Below are 19,891 nucleotides of genomic sequence, written 5' to 3' on the forward strand. Positions count from 1 at the left end.
GACGTTCTTCTTCAATTTGGCTCAGATCGGTCCAGATTTGGATATAGCTGCCATATAGATGGATATCTCGATTTAAGGCTTTGGGGCCATAAAAGGCGCATTTATTGTCCGATTTCGTGGTAATTTGGGACAGTGAGTTGTGTTAGGCTCTTCGACATTCATCTTCAAATTGGCCCAACATTTTTTGAGTACTCAAAAAATGAGAAATTGAGAGCCATCTGTGAAATAAATTTTGAAACAGACAGCGATCGTAATTCGAATCGAAAGATGTTATGCGATTGTATATAACCACTTAAAATATAGCATATTTATGTTGAAGATTCGCTTCTTTAGCTCGCAATTATTTCTAGAATCTGTAGATCAAGGGCAAATTCTTTAAGTTTTGGTCAACCTTTTTCTCGAGTACGTAGAAGAGATTGTCAAATAGAGCAATTTTGCCAATAAAGATTTCCTTAAATGTTGAGTATGAATACCTAATTACTAAAAAATAATCCAAAACTTCCTAAATTGGGAATTGTCGAGATAAATTGTCGAGCTCAAGATAAATTGTCGAGCTCAAGGCCCTCGAGACAGTTGATAAACAGAAAACATATCGTTAAAATAAAAAGCATTTAACATTAATTGTCCAAATCTGGGCAATACCAAGTTAAACTAATTTCAGAGCAAATTCAAATAAAAATTGCTTGGAATTTTTAACAAGAATAAATATCCTCATTAAAATATTTAGAGCCCGTTACCGTATCGTATCAATATTCTTCTTGTTAACGGAATTTGGGTTTCTGAATATATACTTAAACCTTATCCTATCATTAAACCTTAAATGTAAGATGGGTGCCGTTTTTTGTTAACCTATTTTTTTTATTAATTGTTATTAAGACTGAGTTACACTCATCTCGTAATTTTAAAATAAAGTGTAGATATATAATATAAACTCGAAAATTTAGCCTAGTTCGAATTCAAGTTGTGGATATAGTTCAGTAACTACATCCTAGTTTCACCTCGGATTTATGGCCTCTTAAGGGACTAGATCCATTGGTATACTTCTTTGAAGACTTTTGCTGACTGAATAGTTTCGAACAATATGGTTTAAGTCAGAGTTATCACGACTAGATATCTGCACGTGAGTGATTTTTCAATCACGCTCATGAGACAAAAATACTCGAGCACAACTCACTAGAAAAAAACGATTGACGAAAAACTTGCAAACGTCGGCGAAAAGTAGGAGAAGAATAAGGCAAAAGTAGTACTTTTTTATAGTGAGAAAAAAGGCATAAAAAATATAAAACAAACCTTGAAACCATTATGGCTACCATTGCCGGCATAATTTTTTTTGTTTTATTGGTTTAAATGGTTAGTTTCTTATACCCACCAATTTCAATTTCCGACCCTACAACGTATATATATTTCAGATCGTCGTAAAATTATAAAACGATTTAACGCTGTCCGTGTGTCCATCCGTCTGTTGTAATCACTCTACATCCTTCAAGTACGATACGCCTTTTTGATGCTCGCTGATTGCGTTCTTGAACGGGCCAAATCCGACCATATTTGGACATAGTTGCTATATAGACCGATCTGCCGATAAAGGGTCTAAGGCCCATACATGCTTTATTGTTTATCCGATTTCGCTAAAATTTAAAACAGTAAGTTGCTTTAAACTTTCGACATCCGACCCTAATATGGTTCTGATCGGACTATATTTAGATATAGCAGCCATATAGACCGATCTGCCGTTTAAGAGTCTGGAACCCATAAAAGCTGCATTTATTTCCCGATTTCTCTGGAATTTGAATCAGTGAGTTGTTTTAAACAACCAGCCCACTGACCCAAATATAGTTCAAATCTGACTGTATTTAGATATAGCTGTCATATAGACCGATATGCCGATCAAGGGTCTGAAACTCATAAAAGCTTTATTTATTGCCCGATTTGGTAGACATTTGATAAAGTGAGTGTTTTAAACTTCCCGATATCCGACTAAAAAATGAGTCAGATCCGACTATATAGACCGATCTTCGAGTTTAGCGTCTTAATTCCATAAAAAGCTGATTTATTGCCGGAAAATGTTACTTATTTTATTTATTTTCGAAAAAAAAAAAATTAAATATAGAAAACAATAAATGCAGAAAAAAAAAACAAGTAAAAAGGCATTTAATTCGGCCTGGCCGAGCTTTGGATACCCACCACCTCGGGTATATATGTAAACCACATTGCATCATAATCCGGTGAAATGTTTATTATATATGGTTCGATTTGGACCAAATTCGGTACGGATATTAAGTAGTCTATTTAAAACCACAAACTGTTCAAGTTTGGTTCAATATTGTCTTTTAGGCAGCTATACCCAAATAAAGACCGATTTGAACCATATGGGACACGGATGTCGAAAAACCTAACATAATTAACTTATGTGTCAAATTTCAGCTAAATCGGATAATAAATGCACCTTTTAGGGGACCAAGACCCTCAATCGAGGGATCGAAGCTATATCTAAATCTGGACCGATATGGGCCGTCTTCAAGAAGGATATCGAGGGACCTAACACAAACTCACTGTGTTAAATTTCAGCGAAATCGGACAAAATATGTACCTTATATGAGCCTAAGACCTTAAATCGGGAGATCAGACTATGTGGCTGTTATATCCAAATCTGGACCAATCTAGGCCAAATTGAAGATGGATGTCGAAGGGCCTTACACAACTCACTTTCCCGAATTTCGGCAAAATCGGATAATAAATGTGGCTTTTATGGGCCTAAGACATTAAATCGGCAGATCGGTCTATAGTCGGATATAGTCCATCTTCGAACTTAAACTGTATATGGACAAAAAAGAATCTGTGCAAAGTTTCAACTCAATTTCTCTATTTTTTTAAGACTGTAGCGTGATTTTAACAGACAGACGGACAGACGAATTAGATTTTTACGACGATCAAGAATATATATTTTACAGCGTCGGAAATGGATATTTCGATGTGTTGTAAACGGAATGGCGAAATGAATATACTCCCATCTTTCGGTGGTGGATATAAAGACGTGTATTGGTATGGAAACTGGTTTTTATTTTTGATTGCTGTCAAATTTCGCTCGCGAAACAATTAAAAACGTTAGCGACTTTTCCGATAGCAGAAAAAAATACTAACCCTAAGCCGTGATTTTCTGTTAAGTCGTGATATCTTGTGGTTCGTGATATTCGCGTGGGTCGTGATTAGCAGTGCGAGTCGTGATTCACGTTCACGCACGAAGAATTTTATTTAATCCAATAATGCTAACACACGATCACGTGATTGGATTTGGATGTCACTCACGAATGACGTGACACACAATTGACACGACTACTCACGTTTACACCTCTAATCATGATCTCTATTTTTTCTACGAGAAACCGACACTTAAGCTAATTAACAAAATAATTGAATAGCCGACATAATCTTTGAGCTTAAGTTTCGGTTTTTGTGATGAGTCGTCTTCCTTAGGAATTAACCTTCTCTGTGTGCCTCAAATGAAAATTAAACAAAGTAGTTTTCCAAGTATGTTTGATTTTGTTTATTATTCCTTAATTTTGATTTAAATAAATTACTATGTTCTCTATTACAGGCCTTAATTGATTATTACAAAAATTAAACAAATTCTAAATACATATCTTCTTACTTAGGCGTATCGATTGCTTATGCAACATGCAAGCAATATCGATCGATGCTTTAATATCATTATCTAAACTATTCAATTGTTTTTTGTTGATGTTGTTGTTGTTAATTTTTGTTGCATTTTACAATTAGGAACAATACATACATACAAACAGATATACGTACAAAAATATTGGTACGCGCCTACGTACCATAGATGTGTATAGACATACAACACAGACACAAATACTTTGCAATAAGGAATCAAAAAGCGCACAGATATTCTTGCTATTGGAGAGTTGGCTTTAGGTAAGGGCCAAGAGGTTCAATATGAATACTACTAATGTAAAGCACGAGCCTTCCATATCTAGTCGCACATATGAAGAATTCTATGTCAAAGTGAGCCGTAGTGAGTTAATAAACAGTGAAGCAGTGAAAAAAATCCCTTCTTGTCTAAACCTTGTAACGGGCTTCATCTTGCCAACGAAACTATTTTTGGCTGATCGGATCTTGTATATAATTTTAGATTTTTATTTTCGAGAAATCTTTTACACATTTCCCAAACCTCTCCGTTGGTGCTTAGAATATCCCACTTCGACATAAACCTCCTCATATAGACATGGTATGGGTGGGGCAGATTATAAGACTATTCTAACTCTGTTTAGTTTTGTAGGGGGAGGGGGGACTATCTACACTGGGAATTGACAATTACTTAGGACTATACGGTTACGGAATTCTATTTACATTTCGCTTGTGTTCTATACATCACAAAATAACGGATTTTGCTATTTAACTAATACTGGGCTCACATTTCTACAGTTTTGGATGAAAATATTTTCTAAATAATTTCAAACTTTTTTAGGATTGCACTGGCTGGTCTCGAGTCTGGCTCCTCGATCGATTCAAATCAGTTGGGAGGACTTCGTGAAGGCGGTGGGGGCTGGGATGATGACGACGAATGAAGTTGCTGCTGCTGTTGTTGTTGTTGGGGCACCGTGTAGGGGCTGAAACGGTGAAAGTTTTTCGTTCTCAAGTCTGGCGAAGCCGAGCCCGATGACGAGGGTGTTGTAGCTGGCGGCGGTGGATTCAAAGGCGGTGGGGTCCTTCTCGAAGCGGCTGCGGCTACAGCAGCTGCATTTGCCGCCGCTTGAGCTGCAGCGGCCTGCTGATTGGCTAGGAATCCTGCTGTAAGCTGGGGCCATTGTTGCTGCCACATTCCCAAATTGAAGGCATTCAGAGCAGCAGCAGTCGGAGGACGTTGATACAGATGAGGTAAAATCATTTCGGTGTAGGGCGAACGGCCGAACATCTGCAAATGCTGGCGGGCCTTCTCCAGGAAGGCCAGAGATGCCGCATCGGCTTCCTGGGGAGACATTTGCTGCATCAGGGGATCGGGGAAGAATCGCAAAGGTGACCGAAAGTGCTGTTCAAACAAATAGGAGTCCATGGGATCTCTGCAACCAAACATCAAAGAAGGAGAATAAGAAAAAGTTATTATTGTGTGTGTGTGTGTGTTATTTTTTTGGCAAATTATAATTCTGTCTCGAAACAGAGCTACACTTTTTGTACGTTCCCTGTTAATTGCAATGAAAAACCTAACTGCAACATTAGCAAAGTTGGGAGGAACGAGGGCAGCAGCAGCGCGCACCAGCACCAACAGCAGCAGTAAATGTTGTTCGACATTTACTCATTATTATCGTGTTTTCGTGTACGTATGAGCTTCAAAGTTAAACATGCCGACCTATAATTTTCGCCACTTAAAACACTGCCGCCGACACTGCCGCCGCTGCTGCTTGCACCGAAAGCCACCACCAACATCGACACCACAGCATTTCATCATTCACAGAACCATGTAGCCTTAACGCCTTTGAAAGACGGAGAAATGCTGAACATTATCTGAAATGCCAACTGACTTAAATCCCTACGAAATGTCTTCCCTTATTCAACACCTCTAGTGGCAGGCGCTGCTCTTGGCTAGGAAAGTACAATAGTTGTTGAGACATTTTGCTTTTTTATTCAACAAAATGCTGGCAGGTTTCGTGCTACTAACCATCTCTAAAGGAAAAGGGTCTAAACTCAGCTAACTCTTTCAAGCACACTGACTTTAGATCACACCTGCACATGCACACTTAACCGGACTTTAATGTGGTGCAGAGATACTGTGGTCCTCAATAAGTTTTAAGACAGAATATTACCAAATCTTTGGCAATAATAAGCATTCGTTGGCTTAGAACTTTCAATCGTTTTTGGCCAAATGTAGAGCTTCTTGCATGCCTGTGTGTTATCCATGAGTGTTTCAAATGAACCACTGTCTGTTGCCTTAGTGTCTGACACAATTTCATTTCATTTCTCCTGCACATTTCCCACTGAAAATAACTTTGGGTTATAGTGGTACAATGGAATATAAATTCTTGGTCACAGAATAGAGGCATGTGAAAACATGCCTTTTTTCTGCTCAAAACAAATAATTATGAAAACATTTTTGACCAGATGAGAATTTTGCAAACCTATCCTGCTTTGCCATTTTGACTCTTCAAAAGCGCAGTTTTTAGAATCGAAGGGAAATACAATTCCGATAAGATTAGCTACTGAAGGAATGGTAAGATTGTCTACTGAGTTTTGGTATGATGCATTTTCATTTGATTTGGACGAAATTTGGAACAGTGTGTTGTCTGGAAACCCTTAATAAACCTGGCAAACGTGGTAGGCCAAACGAGGAATATCAAATAAACCACACTCATTTTCCCTATTTACAAATTGACATACAAATATAAGAAATATTTGAAGGATAAGATCGTAGAAAATCGCGTTTTATTTTATTGGACACATTAATCGATTAGTTTACAACCTCCTTCGGTCTCGCTCGATTAATCGTTGGAACTGCATTTTCAATTGAACGATTAATTGAATAATCCAAAAATACAAATTAATGCACAACCTATTAGCCACCATATAGAAACCCCATTTTCATCCATCTTCCACGAAATTGAGACCAGTGGTTTGTGTTAGCCTTCAAGCCAGCCGTGCTTTATATGGACTAGAAAGGATCACATTGGATATACCCTGTCATATAGACCGATCTCCCGGCTCAGAATTTTTAACCCACTAAATGCATAAAGTGTGGAACCATGATTTGTTTTGTGGCCTTCCCAGTGTCTCTAGATAGCACCATATTTTAAGAATATTTTTTGGGGTTGCAGATTGATATCTTGAGATTTTGCATTTTACTTCACTTTTACATCACATCATTCCGCATCATTCATTACTCACCTATCAAAGTCTGTGAGGCGTGAAGAATCGCGGAAACCTTTGGCAAAGGGATTGGAGTCAATTTTTAATTTGGTAATCAGTTGATTTTGATATGCTGTCACAGCCGTAAAAACAGTCTCGGGAAAAACGAAGGTTTTGTGATCCATTTCCTGCAGGTCTTTGGGATTATTGGGAATGCTCTGACCATGGCTTAGTCGCACCAGATGTATGCGAGGCTGGTAGCGATGCATGGAATTTAATACAATCTGAAAATATTTAAAAGCAGATACGAATTGATCAATCAAAGTTGGCCAAACAAAGTTAAATTTATTATTAACAAATAATTTTAAGTAAACTTAGATACATTTTTTAATAAAACCAGCAAAAATGGTATGGTACAGCGGTATTTTTTTTTTTTTTTTTTTTGCTGAAATAGCAAACCTGTTCTGCTGTTATCAGATGGGTAAAAAATTTAAAATAACCTAGAAATGTGATCTTTTAATTTTAGTGGTAGAGAGAAACATAAGGTTTTCAATAACAGCAGACAAACAAACAACAAAAATCATGTATGGGTTAAAAAAAAAAACGTCTAAAATTGGCAAGATTTCATGTTAGTATAAATCAAATGTTGTTTACAATTTAAACCAGTATATAATATAATACCCTACACCACCGAGTCCACGTTATACTTTTAGTCTTTAGCACTTATATCCACATTTAGTCAGACTTTAATCTTACGATGGTACGAAAATTGTGGCTTCCACAACCTTAAAAGTCGAAAAGCATAAAAGATATATTGGGTAATTTTATCTAAATTTGATTCGATTTTGATAAAATATTGCACACCTATTGGGATGTCAATTTAAACATCTTATGAAAAATTTTGCAGAGATCGAACCAAAATTTTAGATGCTACAGCATTAAAAGTCGTAACGATTAAAGATAAATATGGGAATTTTACTAAATCCGGTTCGATTTTGATGACATTTTTTGCATGTAAGTGCGACGTTAAATAGAACATCACCTGCAAAATTTTTTAAGGACCAACATTGTGGCAACTACAGTTTTAAAAGGGGATATCGGATGAAAGATATATGAGGAAGCTATATCGAAATCTGATCCGATTCTGATGACATTTTGCACACATACTAGGACGTCAAAAAAAACACTTCGTGACAAATTTGGTAAAGATCGGACCAAAATTGTGTCTTCTACAGCCTTAAACGACCACATCGGATATAAATTATATATGGGAGCTATATATAAATCTGATCCGATTCTGATGAAATTTTTCACACATATTGGGACGCCTTAATAGGTCAAATTGGATGAAAATATATATATGGGAGCTATATACAAATCTGAACCGATTTTTATGAAATTTTGCACATATATTGGGACGTCAAAAAAAAAAACTTTGCGCCAAATTTTGTAAGGATCGGACCAAAATTGTGACTTCTACAGCTTTAAAATGGCACATCGGATGAAAGATATATATGGAAGCTATATCTATATCCTTGAACCAAAAAAGAGACTTGTGCATAATTTTGTGAAAATCAGACAACAAATGCGACCTGTACCATGATTACAAGAATAAATGGACAGACAGACGGACGATGGACCGACGGATAGACGGACATAGCTAAATCCAATCAGGAAGTGGTTCTAAGCCGATCGGTATACATATCAATGGGTCTACCTCGTCTCCTTCTTAGCGTTGCAAACAAATGCACAAATCTATAATACCCTGTACCACAGTGATGGTGTAGGGTATACAAATGTTGTAGGCTATCGTTCAAAGTTAAACATTTTTATTTTTGTACCACCAGATAGTGATTGCTGATATCAGCAGTCCAATTTTGTACAGCTTCGTACATTATACGTCACCCACAATTAAGGACAATGTACTAAGATGTGTAGATGTAGTAGGCCTTTAAAAAAAATATGAAATGCAAAGTCATTCATTGAATGAATGCCTTCGATACTACAAATTTATTTTGAGCGGGTTCTTTGCATATTCTTACTTATATATTCTTACTTAATTTTTCCATCATTTTTAAACCTCAACTCCTATATTTTCGGAAATAAAAGTAAATCAATGTTCCTCCCTAATTCAACTCAGATCTCGACCTTCTTTTTTAACCCAAATTAAAGTACTTGTTATTTATTCATTCAATGGCAAGTGATTACTCTCAGACTACCAGTATTTTTCCTATTTTACTCACCTGCCCACTTTTGTCCATCTCATTATTGGTTAGCTTTACTTTTTCGAATGAGACCACTTGCTTTCTCAGAGCATCCACGCTAATGGGACTATCGGGATGTGCGTACAAACGTGCGGGTGGTGGAGGATCTGCCTTTCCAGCCACCAACCACGAGGAGCGATGATAGGCATAACGATAGCGCCTGGAGTCCATGGGTACAATATCGATGAGAACAGCATAACGATCGGGAGGTTGCATATGCCTCAGCGGACCGGAAAAGCTAACACGCACTGTGGGAAACATTCTCCTGCAATAAAGAGAAAAAACTGTATAAAATATCGTACAGTGAAAAAAATTTTCTCCTAAACTTAAAGATTCGAGCCAAAGGCAAGCAAACTTAAATTAAAGATGATCAGTTTTGCCACTTTTTAAGGAAACATTTGCTTTAGTAAAAGATATTTGCTTCGATATTAAGGAATTTGTTTTTTTTGTAAGTGGTAGGTTAATAAAATCATAACTTTGCGTGTTGTTTCCAAAGATAATAATCAAAAATGACGGTCGAAATATAGTTAAAACTTTGTAAATTGACTTTGGGATAAAACAATAGATTACCGTAGTTAAAGACGCAACATAGCCTTACAAATTCAACAAAATTTAATTGGATAGTCATCTGTGTAGTAAAATAAGAATCAATCAGACATCGTAATTTTAAACTGATGATCGTGTCCGTTATTAAATACGAAATTATGTTTAAAGATAGCATCTTTATTTCAAAGGTTTGGTTCTTTGGCTCGTCTTCATTGCTAAAATCCTACAAATAAGGAAAAATCTTAAAATTTGGGTCAACGTTTTTTTTTTTTTGTGTAGAAGTTGCCCCAAATACCCCAAAATTTAGATTTTTAATACTTTCTACCAATTAACTTTGATATGCGCTCGATTATATCTGTACTAAAGATGATGTTGTGCTAAAATGTCGAACGTAATTTTAAGATGCCAAAATTTTCGAATTTAAAAGAAATTTCAAGGAAGGAAGGGAATGGTGAAAAATTCGGCAGAGCCCGGCCGGGATTCGAACCTGGACATACGGAGCAACAGCGAGAACCTTTGCCGTTGTCTAGCGTTCGTAGCCATCAATACAACTTCCAACAGATGCACAGAATCATGTGTAGTACGGAAGTAGTGTAAAAAGTCTGTCATTACACAAAAACACATGCATTGGGAAAAAGTACAGCTAATAGACAGGGTTGTCGAACGTGGTTAATCTGGTAATTGTATCATAGATGAGTTTTTCGTAATTAATACGATTAAAATACAGCATACCAATGCACGGCCCATGAAGCCATCACAACTAATATGGTTGAAGAATCTTCTAACCAAAGACGAAACGCGCCCCATAATGGTTAGTATGTGTTGCTATCTTTGGTTTTACTTTTCCATTTGCAACCCCCGATCATTGAGCTCGCCTCGAAAGAGAAACAAACAAAAATTGGAAGATGTTTTACTTGATATTAAACTATTTTTATTGCAAACGATATTTGTAAAATCCGGCTATAAAAATGGTCGAATGTCACAGAGCTAAAATCGTACTAAATTGATTATTATGAAAGAACTTTCCCAACTGTTCAAAAAAAAACTTTGGAATAAAAACGAAACCCTTTAGACCATATATTAATGGAATGTAGTGTTATGCCCATGAACACCACATTAATGAACAGAGACAATAAGTGCTGTCCGACCAATTTTTAAGCTCAATGATTAGGGACCTCCTTTTAATAGCCGAGTCCGAAAGGCGTGCCGTAGTGCGACACCTCTTTGGGGAGAAGTTTTTACATGGCATATTACCTCACAAATATCGCCATTAGGATAGGGTTTAGGAGGGGTTAGCCATTAGGAGGGTTTAGCCACCGCTGAAAATTATTTCCGCCTTTTAACTCATTATTGTGGGTGCTGCTCATCGGCAGCTTCTGGGATTTGGTTTGGCCAGATATGGTCCATATGGAACTCACTGTTATGGCAAAAAAGGGTAATAAAGGTGGACATGGCTAGATCGTCTATGGATATTACGACGATCTAGTTTATATATATATATATATATATATATATATATATATATATATATATATATATATATATATATATATATATATATATATATATATATATATATATATATACATATATATATATATATATATATATATATATATATATATATATATATATATATATATATATATATATATATATATATATATATATATATATATATATATATATAACTTGTACAGTTGAAAAGGGAATAATGGGCTGTGTTGCAAATGGTATGAAAAATTATAGCCTCGGTGGTGGGCATAATTGTAAATGGGCCAAATCGGTCCCAATCGGTCGGAATTGTAAATGGGCCAAATCGGTCCATGTTTTGATATAGCTGCCATATAAACCGATCTTGGGTCTTGACTTCTTGAGCCTCTAGAGGGTGCAATTCTAGTCCGATTTGACTGAAATTTTGCACGTGGTGTTTTGGTATCACTTCACTTTAGAACCAGATACAGCTACCATATAAACCGATCTTGGGTCTTGATTTCTTCAGCTTTTAGAGAGCGCAATTCTTATCCGATTTGGCTGTGGTGTTTTGGTATCACTTTCAACCACTGTGCCAAGTACGGTTTAAATCGGTTTATAACCTGGTATAGCTCCCATATAAACCGATCTTGAATCTTGACTTCTTGAGCCGCTAGAGGGCGCAATTCTCATCCGCTTTAGCTGAAATTTTGAATGAGGTGTTTTGTTATGACTTCCAACAACTGTTCCTAGTATGGCGCAGATCGTTTCATAACCTGATATAGTTGCCATATAAACCGATCTGTGATCTTCATTTCTTGAGCCTCTAGAGGTCGCAGTTATTATCCAATTTGGCTGAAATTTTGTACAACGGCTTCTCTCATTACCTTCAACATACATGTGAAATATGGTCTGAATCGGATTATAGCTCGATACAACACCCATACAAGGTGCAATTCTCATCCGAATGGACTGAAAGATTACACACTGACTTCCACAATGTTTAGCATTCAATTCATTTATGGTCCGAAGCGGTATACAACTGGTTTTTTTTAATGTTGGTAGGAAATAAATTTCTTGAGTGCCAACGCTGGTTATAATATATAATTTTGTAAATTGCTGCAAGAATGTCATATGTAAAAATGAACATTTCAATAAAAACCAATGCTAATATGTTTTTTTATTTTTCACTTTTATAAACTAGTTTTTTGTGTTTATGTTAATTTAAAAAGGGCCCTCAGGATAACATTTAATTGTTACACATAACACTCTTGTTGCAAAGCCAGTTATTGCAAATAATTTACACTTAATTCGTACAATCATAATTTGTGACGAAATACAACAAAAGCGAATCAATGAAATACAACAAAAGCGAATCAACGCACCTCATTTGTGCAAAGCCATCGGCTGTGGCTCTGATGTTGAAGTTTGAAAAAAAAAAAATGAAACAAATATAAAACATCGAATGACAAGGCAAACGGCAATCATTCAAATGTCAGAGCTTACAATACAGGGTAAATAAAACTTCTGACATGTAACAGCAGAAGAATAACAAGCAACAATAACAGAAATGATGTGAACAGCAAAAAACAAACTCGCAAGTCTAAATGCAACTGGAGACGCAGCAATTGCAACCAGCAAGCACCAGCATTATGCCAATGCCACATAAAACATGGCAAACGAAGTGTTGACATAGATTGATATCGAAACGAAATGCAATGCTTTGGCGAATTGCATGCGACACAAAAAACATTCTCCGAATGACGACTTGGCTGTTTGGTGCCGCTGTTGTTGGTTTTGTTTTTTTGTTTTTCGCAATGCAAAAACGTCATCATACGGAACAGCAGCGGTAAGTCTGCGTTAATTACAGGGCAGTATTACTTTGGAACATTCGTTTCCCGTCTTGTCCAGTTGTAATGCAATTAGTCAGTCAGAATTGTGGCTTTGGCAAGGCGCTTAATGAGATGGGTAATAAACGGGAATGTTCAACTTCCAGCAGGATCCATATCCACTTGAATATAATGCACCATATTTAGCAGTGAGACTGTTAGGTGAATGCAGCCAACTTTAATGCACTGCAACAATGTCGCCTTTTGAAACATTCAGATTTCTTTGCATAATCGTAACAATTCGCCAAAACAGCTTAGACAGATTGTAAAACACGAGGTCAAAGACTGTTAAAGTACTTGACCTTGGTGGACCCTTTACCATTAAGTTACAAGTTCAATCGGACGGGACTGATTGATATAACTTGGTGTCTCGGCTGTGAATGAGGTATTTGTGGAAAATGGACTGTTGGTGGAAAACTTTACTTTAAGTGGCGTTTGCACTTTGCGTGGTGTTCAGGTAATAAATACGCCACTTATGGATTCAAGGATTTAAAAAGGGAGATCAATTTATAGGGCAACTACATCCAACAATGGTCTGCATGGAACGGTAGCCGTCACGAGTATCGAGTATTAAAGCCCTCGATAAATTTACTGTTCCTATTTTCAGTGATTGGGGTGTGGTAAAAAATATTTCGTATTGTTGTAATACCAATATGCATACTTATGTTATATTTCATCAAATCGGTAATACCAATATGCATACTTATGTTACATTTCATCAAATCGAAAATTGGATAAAGCGTTCATATGGGCTATGGTATAATATAGTCGTAATCGGCCGATTTTTCCTTCATTCACTTTTAATACCCACCACCATTTGATGGTATGTTCATTTAGTCATTCCGTTGGCAACACATCGAAATATCCATTTCCGATCCTAAAGAGTATATATATTTCTGAATGTCGTCAAAATTCTAAAATGATTTAATGATGTCCGTGTGTCTGCCCATCCGTGTGAACACATGCTACAGTCTTTAAAAATAGAGATATTGAGTTAAAAATTTTCCCAGACTCGTATTTATAACCTGCACCACCACTGAGGTACAGGGTATTATAGATTTGTGCATTTATTTACAACTCTAAGAAGGAGAAGAGCTAGACACATCGATAAGTATACGGATCGGCTTAGAACCACTTCCTGATTCGATTTAGCTATGTCCGCCTGTCTATCTGTCTGTCCATGTATTCTTGTAATCAAGGTACAGGTCGCACTTGTTGTCCGATTTTTAAAAAATTTAGCATAAGTGTCTTTTTTGGTCCAAGAGCGAACGCTATTGATTTTGAAAAAAATCGGTCGAGATTTAGATGTAGCTCCCATACATATCTTTCATCCGATGTGCCCTTTTAAAGCTGTGGAAGCCACAATTTTGGTCCGATCCTTACAAAAAGAACGTTTTATTCAACGTTCTTATATGTGTGCAAATTTCCATAAAAATCGATCCAGATTTAGATGTAGCTCCCATATATATTTTCCATCCGATATGGCCTTTTAAGGCTTACGGCCCAGATCGGACAATATTTAGATACAGCTGCCATATTATTGCTATTATTCCATATTCTATACCTCCATATTCTACTCAAATATGGTTCAGATCGGTCTTCATTCAGACATCTTCATTCAGACACGATTTCGCCATAGTGACTTTGACACAGTAACTTGTATTAAGCCTCCCGTCATCCAACCATCATATGGTCTAGATCAGATTGTATTTAGATATAGCTGCCATATGGACCGATCTTCCAAATTAGGGTCTTCATCCCATAAAAGCGGATTTGTTGCCCGATTTCGCTGAAACTATGGCTTGTATAAGACTTCTCGGGACCTGAATCAAATATGATCCAGACCAGCCCCCATTTGCATATTACTATGGAGATGGTAGTGGAGTTGTTATTAAAGACTATTATTAATTTATCCGTGGTGGAGGATATCCAAAGTTCGGTGCTGCCAAACTTAACATGTTTTTACTTTTTTTACAATATACACCACTATTGTGCTAACATTAGGCATTTATTTGTAACAACCAGAAAGAAAGGAGATAGACCTTTTGATTAGTACCAATCGACTCGGAATCACTTTCTGTTTCGATTTAGCTATGACTGCCTGTCCGTATGTTTGCCCACGTTAATTTGTGTATAAAGTACAGGTCGCAATTTTCTGCCGATCATCTTCAACTTTGACACATGCCTATTTTTTTTTGCCTGGATACAAAGCCGATTTGAACATATATATCAACAATATTGCTATAATTTGATAACCAATTCTCACGAAATTTGGCACGAAAGGTTTTCTTATGACTTTTGACAGGTGAATTTCATAGAAATCGGTACAGATTTAGATATATCTCCCATATATACGTATCGCCTGGTTTCCACCTCTTGAGCCTTTGCAATTGCATTTAGCGATCGTCTCAAAATTTAACACAACGTTTGTCTCTATGACTACCACATTTTGCTCCAAATCGAATTAGATTTGGATATACTATGAGCACCAAATGTGGGTCAACACCCACTGAAATTTAGTATTATGTAAAAATGCAGTAATAATGTTACTACCTACCTTTTTTACTAAGTATTATTTTCAATATTCTTTAAAATTTATATTTTAAAAATTGTTATGTTTTTTCTACATTCTTCAAATAATCTTACAAAATCCAAATATTTCATTGGTGTTGACAAACTTTTGACGCTCTCTGTACTCCCCAAAATTATGGTTATTTTTCAACTGCAAATGCAAATCTGTCCATGAGCAATTGTTATGTTCTTTCTACATTCTACAAATAATCTTACAAAATCCAAATATTTCATTGGTGTTGACAAACTTTTGACACTCTCTGTACTCCCCAAAATTATGGTTATTTTTCAACTGCAAATGCAAATCTGTCCATGAGCATTCCGTTAAGGAACAGGGGCAAATTTTTCAACTGATCCTCATAATCGGTTCAGATTAAGATATAGTTCTAATACATATACATCAACTGATTTTTACTAACAGAGCCGTAGTTATTACAATTATGCACATATTTGTTGCTAAATTGGACGGATAAAATCGGTTCAGAATTGTATATTGCGTCCATACAGAGGTATTCTCCTTGTATTCACTTGTAGGGTGGGTTTGGGGTATTATATAGTCGCCAAAAGCCGATTTTTCCTTTTTTACCTCTATTTTATACTGTATAGGAATATTTCAGATTACTCATCATCTTGTCCTCATCGCTTTCTACCAATAAGGTGCTTTAGAACAATTTCTTCACATCTTTGGCTTTTGCGCATTTGTCATGGCGATTGGTTTTATGATCTTAAAAAAGTGTTTTTATAAATTCCGACCAATTGCCATTGCACTGTGGCATTAGCCCTGGAAATTTCGCAACAAAGTCGGGCATAAATCATGAGTTTGGTGGCACCGATGTAACGTTGTAAGCATGGAAAAAGTGCCTTAAAACAAACAGCAGCTGTAGTCAAATTTCTATTGAGCCCCTCTCGTTTTCGTTTGTCCTGTGTCTGTCAATGTTGTTGTGTTTGTTTTTTTATCCAAGTGTTAACTTGTCCTAAAATATGTGCGAGTTTCCTCTCAGCCAGCAGTAAAAGTGTTAAAACGAAATTGGTATACATTTCGTTACGACAAAACAAAAGCGTCCATAAAACAATGCGGGTCGCAGAGAGACGAATCATAAAGACGGGGAGGGAGCAGTAAAACGGAAGATCGTAAATCATATTTTCCTCGGGAGTAATTTACATAAGAATCGCTTATGTATAACATGGGGACTCAGGCGGTATCGCAATAGAAACGTTTGTATGCGTCCCACCCTTCAATAGAAACAAACGGACCTGGGGCGATTGCCTGAGTGAGGCACATGAGGTGGGTATGATAATTGAATCCTTTTAACAGCTCGACTCTCTATCCTCAGTATAAGACATATTAGCACATTGGGCGCAAATATGCTGTGGCTTTAAAAGTTGTAACTGTTTCAGTTGGCCCGTTCAACCGAGAACTTAATAGCACCCTCGTAGTGGTGCAGTTCTGTCAAGACAGGAAAAGCCATTTTGTCTATAGGTAGCTGTGTGTTGTACAAGTGTGGATTTTATGTGTTTGTTTATGGGGAAATTAGGCAAATTAAGCTCCAAAGAAATTATGGCTCACAACAGTCCAAGAAGTGTCTGGTGTTGATTTGAGAAAATATTAACTAAGCAAAAATTGCTCTACAAAACGGAAGAGGATTATGTTAATTAAATTTTGTTTGGAAAATTACCATTTGCTGTAGCAACATGGACGACATGGCCTTTCTTTAAGTCTGACTGACTCACTGAGCGAGGGACTTGCCGCCACTCAGGGGCTTTCAACATTTCAATGGGCATTTGGTTGCTGGCGAGCCGATCGCCTTGTTTGTGCTCCTAATACAATTGTCAAACTTTGGTGCGGCGTGGAAAGCGTGTAAATTACAATTTTCTTCGCCTTGCCACCGAAACAAGAAAAGTTGAGTTGCAGCAGTTCTTTGTCTCTGTCGCCTGGCAAAGAAATGCCGGGGCCCAGCACGGGCCCCGGCATTTCTTGCAATGGCCAGAGCATGCGGTTTTGTTATCAGACCAAAATCAAATGTTGACAAATATTTACAGCTTCTGCTGCCAAACAGTCATGCTAAGCGTAACAGCATCAATTAAAGTCGGTTGAACACTGCGAATGCATGGCATTCACAGCTTGCTAGTTCAACAGACAGGTCAAAGAGTCTGCTGTGATATGAAGGAAGCAGCACATGAGCCCTGACAGCGTAACAAACCCGTTGACCACGTGATATTTTATCTCAATGACCGCAAATATGGTTTGCATTGCCCACTGAGTAACAAAACGGATGTCATTGTTTGGGAAATGCCTTCGTTTTTGTTGCCTTCTTTGTCCTTTGTTGCCCGGCACAAAGGACACCTTGATGGACTATGGACGAGCGCAGTCATTGTTGGCACAACGCAAGACAAGAAGTCATTTTTCAAAATTGAGATGCAACCGAGTTCAATTTTTCACATAGCTGGGTGCGAGTGCGATTCTACCTGACATTAAGTTGCCAGCCTTTTGTTTCCTGCGGTATGCAGGCAAACAACATCGACAACAACAGCGCACATTGCACCAGCACATCCAATGTGTTGTTGTTGAAACCCTCAGGACTCGAGACAAATTAACATATCATAGCGTATATAAAATACTGTGTAACGTCCCTCTTCTGGGCTTAATTAATTAATAATTTTATTACGCATAACCAATGACAGTGAGCACCCTAGAATCTTCAACTATTACCAAAGGAAATGCCTGAGAAAGCTATTCGCCAGAGATAGCATCGAAATGATCATTATGTTATTTTCCAGTCATGTTTTCTTACTGGTAATAAGGCAGCTGGATTATTGAAATTTGAATCGGTTTAGTTTGCCACCTACAGGTTATATGGTTAACTTATGCCGTATTGCTTTTGGTAAAAAGTATTTTGGACTACAAGTGTCTGACAAATAGGTTAATTTAATTTTTATAGCTTCCAACATAGGATACATGGTAAACATTAGCCGAGCTAGACATGTTCCCTGGAGAGCACCCACTCAAACAAATTTGTATACCCTGGTACAGGTACAGGTTCAGGGTATTATAACTTAGTGAATTTGTTTGTAACACCCAAAAGGAAGAGAGATAGGCCCATTGATAAGTATACCGATCGACTCAGAATCACTTTCTGATTCGATTTAGCTACGTCCGTCCGTCTGTCTGTCTGTCCGTTGGTCCATGTTAATTTGTGTACAAAGTACAGGTCGCAGTTTTCATCCGATCGTCTTCAAATTTGGTACAGGCATGTTTTTCGGCCTAGAGGCGAAGCCTAATAAAATTGGAAAAAATCGGTTCAGATCTGGATATAGCTCCCATATATATGTTCGTTCGATTTGCAGTAATAATGCAATAAAATGGCCATTTGTTAACCGATTCTCTCGAAATTTGGCAGGAAGGATTTCTCTACGACTCTCGACGTTACTGGTGGATTTCAAGGAAATCGGTTCAGACTAAGATATAGCTCTCATATATATATATCGCCCGATTTTCGCTCATAGAGACACTGCAAGCACATTTACTGATCAATCTTGCCAAAATATTGCACAACGCTTTCCTCAATGACTATCATAATATACATAGAGTTTGGCAAAATCGGTTCAGATTTAGATATGCTTCCATATATATTTTCGTCCGATTCGCAGTAATATTGCAATAAAATGGTCTTTTGTTAACCGATTTTCTCAAAATTCGGCAGTAAGGATTTTCTCTTGACTCTCAATATTACTGGTGAATTTCATGGAAATCGGTTCAGATTTAGGCATAGCTCTCGCCCGATTTTAACTTCTGGTCACAGCAAGCGCATTTATTAATACATCTTGCCAAAATTTTGCAAAACGCTTTTCTCGACGACTGCCACAGTATCTGAGGAGTTTGCTCGAAATCGGTAAAGATCTAGATATAGCTCTCATATATATGTTCGTCCGATTTTGAGAACTATTGCAAAAAAGTGATCGTTTGTTATCCGATTTTGTCGAAATTTTGCAGGAAAGATTTTCTTATGACCCTCAATTTTACTGGTGAATTTTTCATTTCATAGAAATCGGCCCAGATTTACACATAGCTATTATATATGTATATCGCCAGATTTTCACTCCAAAAGCCACTGCAAGCGCATTGTTTGACCAATTTTGCCAACATTTGGCACAACGCTTTCTTCGACGACTACCACATTATCTGAGAAGTTTGCTCGGAATCGGTTCGGAATTAGATATTGCTCCCATATATACGTTTGTCAGATTTTGGGTAATTCTCCATAATGTTGTCATTTGTCAACCGTAGTTTTTACA

General features: G+C 37.0%; 1 protein-coding gene across 2 annotated transcripts in view; it reads right to left on the reverse strand.

Moving 5' to 3' along the window:
* Window positions 1-3,563: 3,563 nt before the first annotated feature.
* LOC106083844 (T-box protein H15) overlaps window positions 3,564-19,891 on the reverse strand; it is a 38,172-nt gene continuing 21,844 nt past the window's right edge. For both annotated transcript variants that reach the window (XM_013247105.2, XM_013247104.2), the window contains exons 4-6: window positions 9,099-9,384; window positions 6,895-7,139; window positions 3,564-5,078 (exon numbers count right to left, since the gene is read on the reverse strand). In XM_013247105.2, coding sequence (XP_013102559.2) covers window positions 4,532-5,078; window positions 6,895-7,139; window positions 9,099-9,384 — 1,078 coding nt within the window. In that variant the 3' untranslated portion in view covers window positions 3,564-4,531. The remainder of the gene's footprint in view (window positions 5,079-6,894; window positions 7,140-9,098; window positions 9,385-19,891) is intronic.

Source organism: Stomoxys calcitrans, chromosome 3, assembly GCF_963082655.1.
Source record: "Stomoxys calcitrans chromosome 3, idStoCalc2.1, whole genome shotgun sequence".
In the NCBI taxonomy this organism is placed as follows: Eukaryota; Metazoa; Arthropoda; class Insecta; order Diptera; family Muscidae; genus Stomoxys; species Stomoxys calcitrans.